The 12,428-nt window shown below is 42.1% G+C and overlaps 1 protein-coding gene across 5 annotated transcripts in view; it reads left to right on the top strand.

Moving 5' to 3' along the window:
• Positions 1–12,428, top strand: part of LOC144692260 (very long chain fatty acid elongase 1-like) — a 75,431-nt gene that overhangs the window by 59,959 nt on the left and 3,044 nt on the right. For all 5 annotated transcript variants that reach the window (XM_078560861.1, XM_078560860.1, XM_078560862.1 and 2 more), the window contains 4 exons: positions 202–282; positions 6,423–6,479; positions 11,388–11,493; positions 12,080–12,216. In XM_078560861.1, the coding sequence (XP_078416987.1) occupies positions 202–282; positions 6,423–6,479; positions 11,388–11,493; positions 12,080–12,216 (381 nt within the window). The remainder of the gene's footprint in view (positions 1–201; positions 283–6,422; positions 6,480–11,387; positions 11,494–12,079; positions 12,217–12,428) is intronic.

Below are 12,428 nucleotides of genomic sequence, written 5' to 3' on the forward strand. Positions count from 1 at the left end.
ATAGGGGAGTCAAGTATAACTATAAGGCAGGCCAAGATCTGGTCAGTCATTATCTTATTGGATGGCAGAACAGGCTTTAGGGTTTGTATGGGTTTGATTCATTCTTTCTCATGCTCTTATTGAGAATGTGTAAATATTTGGTTTTTGTCTTTTTTTGGAATGTTAACTCTAATGCTAATTTTATTCTTTCCACTTCCACAGTTTTTGATGGCTGGCTGGGCTACAGGGTACACGTTCCAGTGTGATCCAGTGGATTACTCAAATAGCCCCAAAGCTCTTCGAGTAAGTGTTGAACCTCTTGCTTTTGTTTCCAGCCATTCTAATGTTCTTCAACCGTCTTCATAGTCTCTAAGTCTGAGTTGAAGAAAGCCACTGAATATTCTGATGGCTTGGCTGCTCTATTTTTACTTAAATTTTCAAAGAAGTGGCCGACAGGTCACCTGTTGCAGTGCGCTCTTGGTTACTTACCTTTGTTTGCTGCAGGGTACTACTCAAAGCTGGAAGGCCTCTGCCTCTCTAGCTTCAAAAGCCTGTTGCTTGCCAATTAAGTGTTCCAATTAACATTCCAGCTCTGTCCTCTTCCCACTGCTCCAGGTGTGAGTTTGAGACCTGGGAATAGTCCCAGCTCCTATTTCCTGCCCCCAAAGTGAAAATTCGGCCCATAGTGTGGACTATATTTGCATGTAGGCCAGCCTTGGTGGAAGAGCATTGCACTCGAGGCTTTAAATGACAATCTGCAGTATTTTTTGGCCTGGTGTTAGCTTGCAAATAACCAATTTCACCATTTACCACAACCAGATTTGAACCCACAGCCACGTGGTAGTTCGTTTTTGCTCTGAACCACTGCACTGTTGTATTCTCATGAACGTTGCTCATGTACAATCCTTGACAGCGGATGTTAGTTGGGTATTCTGTCTGCCCTTGCCTGATGTCCACTTTCCAACCCGAATTGTTGTTTCATAGCTGGGACCTGGATGATTCCTTCCCCAATTCATCCAGCAGGGGCTAGTGGTAACTGTCTTTCAGGGACCCTGGATGCTGTCTGGCAACTTTGCTGGCATTCTTCACCTTCCAGTTAGTGCAGCTCGATTGTATGCTGGCTTTACCAACTAAACCACTGAAACTCTGTATTCTTACAACACCAAATACCAGGTCGTTGATCATTTGCATCAAAGGAAGGGAGCAATGAAAAGGCAATGAATTTTTTCTTAAATCCGAGATGATTTAAAATTTTCTATAACTTCACAATAAGGTTCATGTTTTTGTATGCTAGAGATTGCTGCATGCATAAAACTAAGGAACTGGCCTCAGGGGAACGGATTTGTTTTAGGTTAGAAATAAATCCCTTGGTGACTGTGTGTGCATTTAATTCCAGAATCGTTTGTTAAAGGTGCTCTGAATTGATCAGAATCTCATGTCAGTGACATAACTGGTGAGTGTGGGGCCGTAAAGCAGTTCATTACTAAACTGCTGTGCTCAAGACTCTGGGGTCAAACTCCTTCACCATCTATGAATGTTTAACTTTGCCAAGAAACAGAAAATCAGTCACTCATACTGCAGCCACTAATACTGCAGTCAGTCAGGATGTGCTGATAACGGTTTATCAGTGGGATGCTGACAGCAAGTAAGAACTCCATGAGCCTTTGGCTTATGCATGGGGAAAGCCTCCCATGACAAAGTCAAACCAACATGCCATGTGTCCCACCACTAGCATCAAACTCTCCAGGATGGTGGCACCTTACATTGGCATATAAGTCAATGTCGAAGCCTCAAAAAATCCCCCCCCCCCAAAAATGGCAATTGACTTGTGCGCAGAGTTTAAAAGTGAACTGCGGGTGGTTGCAATTTTGAAACGTCATCAGCATCCATGAGAGGGTACAGATTTAAAATAAGTAGTAAAAGTGATGGGAGGAAAAACTTTTTCATGCAGCGGGTGGTTAGGATTCAGAATGCAGCGGAGGCTGTTTCAATTGAAGCATTCAAGAGGGAATTGGAATGTTATCTGTAAAGGAAAAATGTGCAGGGAAATAGAACCAGGTGAGTTGCTCAAATGGAGAGCCGGTGCAGACATAATGGGCCACGTGGCCTCCTGTGCCATAACCATTCTGTGATCAGATGCAAAGAGTGGGTGTGTCTTAAACTCCTGTCCATCTTCGCCTCATCTTCATTTCATCTCTTCATATCACCTGCTTGATCCCTTGCACCCAGTTATCAGGTACCAGTAGGCAATACATCCATTCGCAAAGTGAAAAATTGAGGCTGAACGATGAGTATATCATTTTGTAGCTGCAAAAAAGGGGGTGAGGGGTTGTGGTTGTCGATGTATATGCAAAAACGTTTTTGGGGCTGGAAAAATAGGGTCGACTTGTATGCCACAGCCTATGGTACTCATCAGAAAATAGAATTCGTACAATATGTGAATGGCATGTAAATTAAACCATTTGTTATTTTAAGGGAATGGAGGCACCATAGTAAAAGCTATTGCAAGAACTATCCCTATTTTTTATAAATCAAGTATATATCCATGTGGTCAGTGATGTTCAAACCCTGGCCTTGTCTGGCTCCTCAGGTGAATGTAAAAGAGCTCAGTTCTACTTTGAAGTAGAGCAGGAAAATGTTCAGTGTCCTGGCCGATATTTAATCAACATTACTTGAAATAAATGATCAGATTTTGATTTATTACTGCTGTGAGACCTTGCTATGTGCCAGTGGTACCTGCCTTCCCCTACATTTCAATAGCAAGTACAGCTCCGAAGTACTTCATTGGCTGTAAAGCACTTTTGGAGGTCTTGAGGTCATAAAAGATGCTGTAGAAATGAGCCTTTTTCTTGCTCCAGATACCATCAATTGAGCAACACACCTAGGGCAGAATTTTGCCCTTGGCAGGTGGGCTTAGCGGAGACAGTTGGGAAGCCACATGCCCACGATCAGCACTGCACTGTGGTTTCACGCTGGTGGGTCAGTTAAGGCCCGCCCAGTGTGAAATGTGAGCGGCAGCGCTTGAATTCGGGAGAGGGGAGGAGTGCGAGCCGGCCAAGCACAAACTTCACGCATGCGTGCGAGTGAGCGCTGCATAATCTGAGGCTTGGAGTTGCCTCCGGGAGATGAAGAGATACGTAAAAATATGTAATAAAACATGTCCCCTCGTGACTCTTGTCACATGAGCAGGGACATGTTATTAATGAAAAAGTTTTCTTTGATTTTTATTTGCTTTTGGAAACGTCAGCCTTCCTGTGGATGATGTTTGGTGGTGGGGGGGAGGAATACAAAGGCTGCTTTGCCTTTTCGACTGTCCACCAACTGTTGGGTTGGATGGGCTGCGCAAAAATTAATTTAATAGGCCTTTTAATTGTTGACAGGTGTACTGCCGGCTCTGGCATGTACCCACTGACCAAACTATCGCATGCTTGGCCGATGTCATCGCGTGTTATTTCATGCTCGAGCGAGTCGGGTGCGTGCCCGCCCGCCCGCCCACCGAGCAAAAAATTCTGCTCCTAGTTTCTTCTTAAACTGAGAACTAGATAAATTGCTGCTCTGTCCTAGAACACACTTCACACAGCAGATATACAAGGAGTAGTGTATTGTAAGACCTCTCCCTATTTTTTTTTATATAATAAAACAAAAAGTGCCTTCTAAAACAGCTCATTATTTGAGCAGAAATTGCACTCCTGGAACCTTTGGCACCATTTGAAGACTGGGTGCCCTTTTGCTTCACAAACTAGCTCTTGTGGCCAGGCAAGCTGCTGAGAGTGAGAGTCCCACTGGGGCCTATTCCTGCTATTCTTCTGCTCTTGATTTGGCTCTTTGTTTTAGAACTTTTTTATTTAATTGTTTTTTTTTATAACTACAGTGCCCTCCTTGTCCCACCCCCAACCTGTTCAATGCCAGCTTAGTTAATTTATTTCAATGTTTCTATTTCATTAATTTCAACTCCCTGGTTCAATGCCAATTTTATTATTTTGACCAAATATGTTCAGTGCTTAATTTAATTAGTTTTAACTTTGAACTGAGTAACAGTGTAGAGATTACATAATTAATTTTATCCCTATGCTCTCCATCAGTAGAGTTTATTTAATTAACTTTCATGGATGAGTGGGCAAATTTAAATTTGTGCCCCATTTACCATCTCGCTGGCCAGTGATTGGCCTGATCCTGTGTCACCCTTAGCTCCTCAAACCTGTTTCTCTATTCAATGAGATCATGGATATGTGGTCTAGCTCCATTTTGCTGCCTACCATGTTATCAGCAAACTTTGATTGCGACTTTTTCCAATTGGTCATCTAATTCATTAATAAATAGTGAATAGTTAAATTCCAGTCACATCCTGGTTCATCTGCTCTCTGCCTCCTGTCACTCAACTAATCTTCTAATCAGATCAATAACTTGCCCTGAGTTCCTTGAACTTCAATTTTGATTAAGTCTCTACTGAGGGGCATGGATTTTGGTATTTTTTTTCCCCCTAAAATAAATGAACCCCCAGAAGGCCATAAGCATTCCCTCCATACTTTTGCCATCTCTTTTCCCCACCAAAAATTCCAAATTAACTTTACTATAACCAATTTTTTTTTGTTTTGACTTTTTTTTTTCCCTTCCATGCTTTTTGTTTTCTGTTTCTCTCTTGGCTGATTGCCATTCTCAATCCAAATGTGAGTACTTTGCTCCCTGGCTTTGGCTTTCTTGTTTCTTAAATTTTGAGAACATCGTGCTGGTTCTATGCACTCTTTACACACCATCTCTCCCCCTCCCACCCCGCCACACGCGTGCACACACATCCTGCCAGTCCGGCGTCCCCTACTGAATCTCTCTCAGCTTCCTTAATACACTATAAAGGACAGTCTGTTCTACCTCTCTTGTGCTTGTGCAGTTTAATGTAGAGCTCCACTTGTACCATCAGGTACAATGTTTAAATCGTGTGCTGATGTTCAGGGTGAGCCTGGTGACCCTGAGCTCTGACTTTTCAGCAGTGACTCCTGCATGTGATGAACTCTAACTTGAGTGCTTGGATCCTAGGGATAGTGCAGGAGAGAGCAGTGAGTCTGGCTCACCTGTGAGGGGAAAGCCCTACGGATGACAATACTTGACTTCCATTCTCCATAAGTGAGAATCTGTATCGAGGATCCTTGATTTGCATCTACCAGTTGTATGGTATTGAAGCAGCAATCATCTACATTTCTGGGCAGAGTGTTCCTGTGTGCTCGGGGGTGTGGAAGCATTCATTGTGTTTTTCTGGAGATTGGTCTATAGTAGTTTGGAAGACCTTGTTTATGTTTTGTGTTCTGATTGGCTAATTGAATTATGCTGTAACACACGTTATTAGGTTGGATTGTACTTGCACCTGAGCGGATTATAATTTTACCCCTGTCCATGTGAGCAGAAAGTAGTTTTACAGTCCCAGCTGCAGAAATGAACCAGGCAGGAAAGTGGAGATAACAGCCATGATCTTCCTGAATGGCAGAGCAGACTTGATGGACCAATGGCCTACTCCTGCTCCTATTTCTTATCATCTTTCCTACCCATTTTCCTTGGCTTTGTACTTTCTTAACTGTTTATCTTTAACATCTTCCAGTTGGAACATTGATCAGAAATTTTAAACTCCTGTTTCTGTGTCTCTCGAGATGCTGCCTGACGTGCTTGTTGTGATATGCCTTTAACGGATAGCAGCATGCCGTCACTTCAGGGGAAGTGTCATGTGATCCAGCCTCGGTTTCAATTTGACCTGGAGCAGAACACAACTGCCACAGCCCTGCTATCCCTTAAAAGGCATATTAAAACAGTACTGAGTGCAGTCTTTAGCATTTTGTTACTTCAGATTTCCAGCACTTTAATTTTGTGCCACCAAACTGCCTTGACACAAATAACTTTTTTTTTTCTAATATTTACACCATCAGCAGACATTTAAATACGTTTTGGCCTGTTCCGCCTCAAAGTAGAAACTGTAGAAATGGGATAGCAGCAAGTATGATTTTGTGGTATTATGTCTATGGTAGGTGTCATATTCAACTTTAAAAGCATGAAGCGGTAAGGATTTGAGTGTAAGCAAATCCTAGTTGGAAGTATTCTAGGAAGTTTCTCACTTGACAACCTTACACCAGATATGTCCAGGCACTTGGTATCTCACGACAACTGGGAAGTGAAGAGATTCTTTTGTTACTGGTTGGATGGTTCTTGAGTGTTAATCAAACAACCCTTTTCCAATATTTTGAAAGCTAAGATCTTCTGGGGGTGGAAAGAGAGGGAGGGTGGAATCTTTTTAAAAAAATAAATAATTTACTGATCCTATGACTTAACTCCCTGGTTTGTATAGCAATGTGCTGCAAATGAATCTTTTGACTCCTGAAGACTCTCTAGTAAACCAGTTCCAATTCAACTGGCTGTGTTTTATATGTACAGGCACTAATTTTCATTTCTTTTTTCCTACCCAGATGGTACGTGTGGCATGGCTGTTTTTATTTTCCAAATTTGTTGAACTGTTCGATACGGTGAGTATGACGATTCTCATTCTCCCTCTCCCTCCCTCTCTCTCTACTCCAAATATTAATCTCAATCATAGAAATTTCAGCCTTTTGTCAGTGCTGCTTCCAAACTGGAAGCTATCTGCTTTAGTTCCATCACTCTGCCATTTAATCTCTATCTTCAGGTGGTTAACTAATTTCCTCCTTTTTTGTGGAATACTATCCACTTCCTATTAACCTTTGCCTGGAAACATTTTCTACCTGTTTCTGCTCATTTGTGTGAAATTTTTTTTGGTGCATGTAAAAATTCTGCTATCTTGTAAGTTATATTCAGTGCAAAACTTGTACTCGGTTTTTAAGAAAATATGCTAGAAATAGGCCTGCCTACAAAATCCCATTGGGAATATATGTTAACTGTACTTGCTTGCAGGCCTTCAAGGAGACTCCAAAAATTTAAGCTGGAAGTTTTGAGTGCATGAACCCCAATCGGCACGCACAATTGTAAACCGGGATTTTCTGGCCCCATCGCGGGGGAGATTCGATGGCCCAGCCAAAAGTCCATTGACTTTCGGTGGGACGGGATGATCCTGGCTGTGGGCGGGGCCAGAAAATCCTGCCCATAGAATGGATACTGCACAATCAGCCATTCAACCCATCATGTCTGTGCTAGTCCCAATTCTCCTTTTACTTACAGCCCTGCAATTATTTTTTTTCTCTTAGGTGCTTATACAATTCCCTTCTGAAAGCCATAATTGAATCTGCCTCAACCCCACAGTCAGACACTGCGTTCCAGATTGTAACCATTTGTTTTTGATGATTATTTTTAAAATATTACTAAGTCACTCACTACTTCACTCCAATCAAATTAGAAAATAGTTCTGTGGGGATTTACATTTTTCAATAATTTAAAAACTCTGGTTACTCAAGTGGTGGATTTCCAGTGATTTTTAAAATGCTATTTTTTTTTTCTGATTCTTATTTTCAGCTGTATTAATTAAACTTTGCCCCTCAAATTTCACTGGTTTTTGTAGTAAGATTTAAAAAAAAATAAATTAATTTTGAATCTATTCTGTTGCACTGTCCACAGAGAATGCACAATGTGTTTGGATGTGGGGGGGTGGGCAGCAGGGGGGAGGAAAAACACTTCTTCCTCAAATGAGGGCAATTTGCACTGGAATCACTGGCTGTCAAACATACAATTCACACACTTTCTCCTCACACCGCCACCCCTCCCCACCCCCAATCATAAGTTTGGTTTTATTTCCTCTTTTTTTTTAAAACAAAGGTCATTGAGCATTCCTACGACAAGAGGGCACGTTGACATCTGCTATTGGGTTCTGCAATAGGCTGTTTGTTGTAGCAGGATTATTTGAAACCACTGAAGATGGTGGAGTGGGGGGATGGAGGAGAAGAAGAAAAAGATACCAGGGATGGTCATCCCTGCCCCTTACCTGGGCTTGTGGTGACTTTGCCATGGCTCAACCCTGAGCATGGGACTCTTTCCAACAGAGCCAGTGAATTTTTGGTGGTGATTGTGGAACAGCTAGAACCTTGAGGGACAATGGCTGCTTGCAGGCAGAGGGATGTGTTCCCTTTTTAAGAGCACACGAAGGCAACAGGAAACCATCTTGTATTCTTTTCCCTAGTCTTATTGCTCACTTCACCCTGAAAATGAAGGCCTCCATGGGCAATTGAAGACTTTCATATCTAATTTTCCTTTTTCCATCAAATAGCAACCCACTACTTCCCACCATCCTCCCAAAAAACCCAGTATGATGCGATTGGCTGGTGAATCTGTGTACACCTATTCTGTGATATAGGACCTGGGAACATAGGAACATAGAAAATAGGAGCAGGAGTAGGCCATTCAGCCCTTCGAGCCTGCTCTGCCATTCATTATGATCATGGCCGATCATCCAACTCAATAGCCTGCTCCTGCTTTCTCCCCATATCCTTTGATCCCTTTCGCCCCAAGAGCTATATCTAATCCCTTCTTGAAAACATACAATGTTTTGGCCTCAACTACTTTCTATGGTAGTGAATTCCACAGGCTCACCACTCTCTGGGTGAAGAAATTTCTCCTCATCTCAGTCCTAAATGGTCTACCCCGTAGCCTCAGACTGTGACCCCTGGTTTGGACTCCCCCCATCATTGGGAACATCCTTCCTGCACCTACCCTGTCCAGTCCTGTTAGAATTTTATGTTTGAGATTCTCTCTTCCTCCCCGCCCCCCCCACCCCCCACAACCCATTCTTCTTAACTCCAGGGAATATAATCCTAGCCAACTCAATCTCTCCTCCTATGTCAGTCCCGCCATCCCAGGAATCAGTCTGGTAAACCTTCGTTGCACTTCCTCTATAGCAAGAACATCCTTCCTCAGATGAGACCAAAACTGCACACAATATTCCAGGTGTGGTCTCACCAAGGCCCTGTACAATTGCAGCAAGACATCCCTGTTCCTGTACTTGAATCCTCTGGCTATGAAGGCCAACATACCATTTGCCGCCTTTACCGCCTGCTGCACCTGCATGCTTATCTTTGGCGACTGGTGTACGAGGACACCCAGGTCTCGTTGCATATTCCCCTCTCTCTCAATTTATAGCTATTCAGATAATCTGCCTTTCTGTTTTTCTACTAAAGTGGATAACCTCACATTTATCCACATTATATTGCATTTGCCCACTCTCTCTCAGCATGTCCAAATCACCCTGAAGCATCTCTGCATCCTGCTCACCCTCCCATCCAGCTTTGTGTCATCTGCAAATTTGGAGGTATCACGTTTAGCTTCCTCCTCTAAATCATTAATATATATTGTGAAATAGCTGGGGTCCCAGCAGCGATCCCTGCGGTACCCCACTAGTCACTGCCTGCCATTCGGAAAATGACCTGTTTATTCCTACTGTTTCCTGTCTGCCAACCAGTTTTCTATCCATCTCAATATACTACCCCCAATCCCATGTGCTTTAATTTTACATGCTAATCTCTTATGTGGGACTTTGTCAAAAGCCTTCTGAAAGTCCAAATAAACCCATCCACTGGCTCCCCCTCATCAACTTTACTAGTTACATCCTCGCAAAATTCCAGTAGATTTCTTGAATTATTTCCCTTTTGTAAATCCATGCTGTCTCTCCGATTCTGCCACTGTTTTCTAAGTGCTCAGCTATTAAATCCTTTTGAATGGACTCTAGGGTTTTCCCCACTACTGATGTCAGGCTGACTGGTCTATAATTCCCTGTTTACTCTCTACCTCCCTTTTTTAAATAGTGGGGTTACATTAGCTACCCTCAAATCTGTAGGAACTGTTCCAGAGTCTATAGAATCTCGGAAGATGACCACCAATGCATCCACTATTTCTAGGGCCACTTCCTTAAGTACTCTGGGATGTAGATTATCAGGCCCTGGGGATTTATCGGCCTTCAATCCCATCAATTTCTCCAACACCATTTCCCTACTAATACCGATTTCTTTCAGTTCCTCCCTCTCTCTAAACCCTGTGTTCCCCAACGTTTCTGGTACGTTATTTGTGTCCTCCTTTGTGAAGTCAGAACTAAAGTATGTATTTAGTTGGTCAGCCATTTCTTTGTTCCTCATTATAAATTCCCCTGTTTCAGACCGTAAGGGACCTACATTTGTCTTCACCAATCTTTTTTCTCTTCACATACCTATAGAAACTTTTACAGTCAGTTTTTTGTTCCCCACAAGCTTGCTCTCGTACTTTTTTTTTTCCCTTCTTAATCAATCCCTTGGTCCTCTTTTGCTGAATTCTAAAGTGCTCCCAATCCTCAGGTCTTTTTTTTCTGGCCAATTTGTATGCCTCTTCCTTGGATCTTTTCCTATTTTACTTTTGCACCAAACAGGAAGAAACAATTGTTGCAGTTCACCCATGCGCTCTTTGAACGTTTGCCATTGCCTATCCACCGTCATCCCTTTTAAGTAACGTTTCCCAATCCATCATAGCCAACTCGCGTCTCATACCATCGTAGTTTCCTTTATTAAGATTCAGGACCCTAGTCTCAGAATCGACTACGTCACACTCCATCTTGATGAAGAATTCTATCATATTATGGTCCCTCATCCCCAAGGGGCCTCACACAACTAGACTGCCAATTATTTCTTTCTCATTACACAACACTCAGTCTAGGATGGCCTGTTCTCTAGTTGGTTCCTCACGCATTGGTCCAGAAAACCATCCTGAATACACTCCAGGAATTCCCCCTCCATGGTGTTGTTACTAATTTGATTCCCCAATCTATATGCAGATTAAAGTCACCCATAATTACAGATCTTCCTTTATTGCATGCATCTCTAATTTCCTGTCTAATGCCATTCCAAACATCACCACTACAGTTTGGGGGTCTATATACAACCCCCACTAATGTTTTTTGCCCCTTAGTGTTTCTCAGCTCTACCCACACAGATTCCACATCATCGGAGCTAATATCTTTCCTCTCAATTGCGTTAATTTCCTATTTTTAACCAGCAATGCAATTTCACCACCTTTTTTCCTTTTTTTTTTTGTATGCCCTTCCTAAATACTGAATACCCCTGGATGTTCAGTTCCCATCCCTGGAACATCAATGTCTTGTGTCACCATGTCACAAATTTCCTTGAAGTTAAATTCAAAACACTAACTTGTATGTGTTGAAGATCCAATGGGGATTAGACATTATGAATATAGTGCAAATTCTAAGTAATCCATGTATGTTCTGCTTATTTTTCCCAGCAAAGTTATTTTTATACAAAGGAGGGGTGACCTTTTCTGTGACTAATACTGAATCTAAGCAGATATTTGAATGTTTCATTAATTTAATAAACTCTATCTCATTACATTGACACTTTGAACAGAATAACTATATCATTGCTTCCTGTTTTCTTTCTGTTCAAGACATTTTGCTTGGGTTGATATGTTCTCTTGCTGTCTTTTCGTTGTCTTAGGTTTTCTTTGTCTTGCGGAAGAAAAACAGTCAGATTACCTTCCTTCACATCTTTCATCATTCAATCATGCCTTGGACCTGGTGGTGGGGAGTCAAGTTTGGACCAGGTACGGAGAGATATTGGACTTCCACCATCCTGTAAACTTGAAGTTATCTGAAACTCTACATGTCCATGTCCTAACTCGCACAAAGTCCTGTTTACTTATTACCTCCGTGCTTGCTGACCTACAGTGGTCCCCAGTTGAGCAATGCTTGAAAAGAAGAGTTTTAAAAAAAAAAAATTAATTCTCCATGTCCTCTCGGTCCTCACCCTATCTCTAATCTTCTCCAAACCCACAACTCTCTGATATCTGCACTCCAATTCTGCCCTCCTGAATATCCCTGATTTTAATTGTGCCACCATTGATGGCGCCTTCGACTGCCTACGCTCTAAGCTGTGGACTTGCCCCTCTCCTCCTTTAAGGCATTTCTCAATAAAATCTACATCCTTAACCAAGTGTTTGGTTATCTACCCTGATATTGTCTATGTTGCTCTGTGCCAAATGTTTTATAATACTTCTCTGAAGTGGCTTGGGATGTTTTATTTTGTTAAAGGTGCTATATAATCTGTTGCAGTATTTGTTTCATTTGGATGAATAGCAATATCTGATGCACAGGCTTTGTTCTTGATAGCTGATGCTGTGTTTCTTTCAGGTGGTATGGGATCCTTCCATGCCATGGTGAACTCTATCGTCCATGTCATCATGTACTTCTATTATGGGCTATCCGCAGCTGGTCCAACTTTTCAGAAATATCTCTGGTGGAAAAAGTATATGACAGCAATCCAGCTGGTTAGTGTCACTGTTTTTGTATTTAGATGTTTATGGGAAGGGGTGAGGTGTGGTTTCCCTTTGTTTACTTTTAGTGCAGACCTTTTATTCTGGCATGAGGGAGTAAGAGATGCTTGAGCTTGTAGTGGTTGTTTTTGTTTTAAGACTAGGTAGTGGAAAAGTATATATATCATGGTCTAGTTTAGAGTTCCCACAAAGGGAAATATCCTTTC

This window comes from Cetorhinus maximus, chromosome 17 (genome assembly GCF_964194155.1).
Source record: "Cetorhinus maximus chromosome 17, sCetMax3.hap1.1, whole genome shotgun sequence".
Taxonomy (NCBI): Eukaryota; Metazoa; Chordata; class Chondrichthyes; order Lamniformes; family Cetorhinidae; genus Cetorhinus; species Cetorhinus maximus.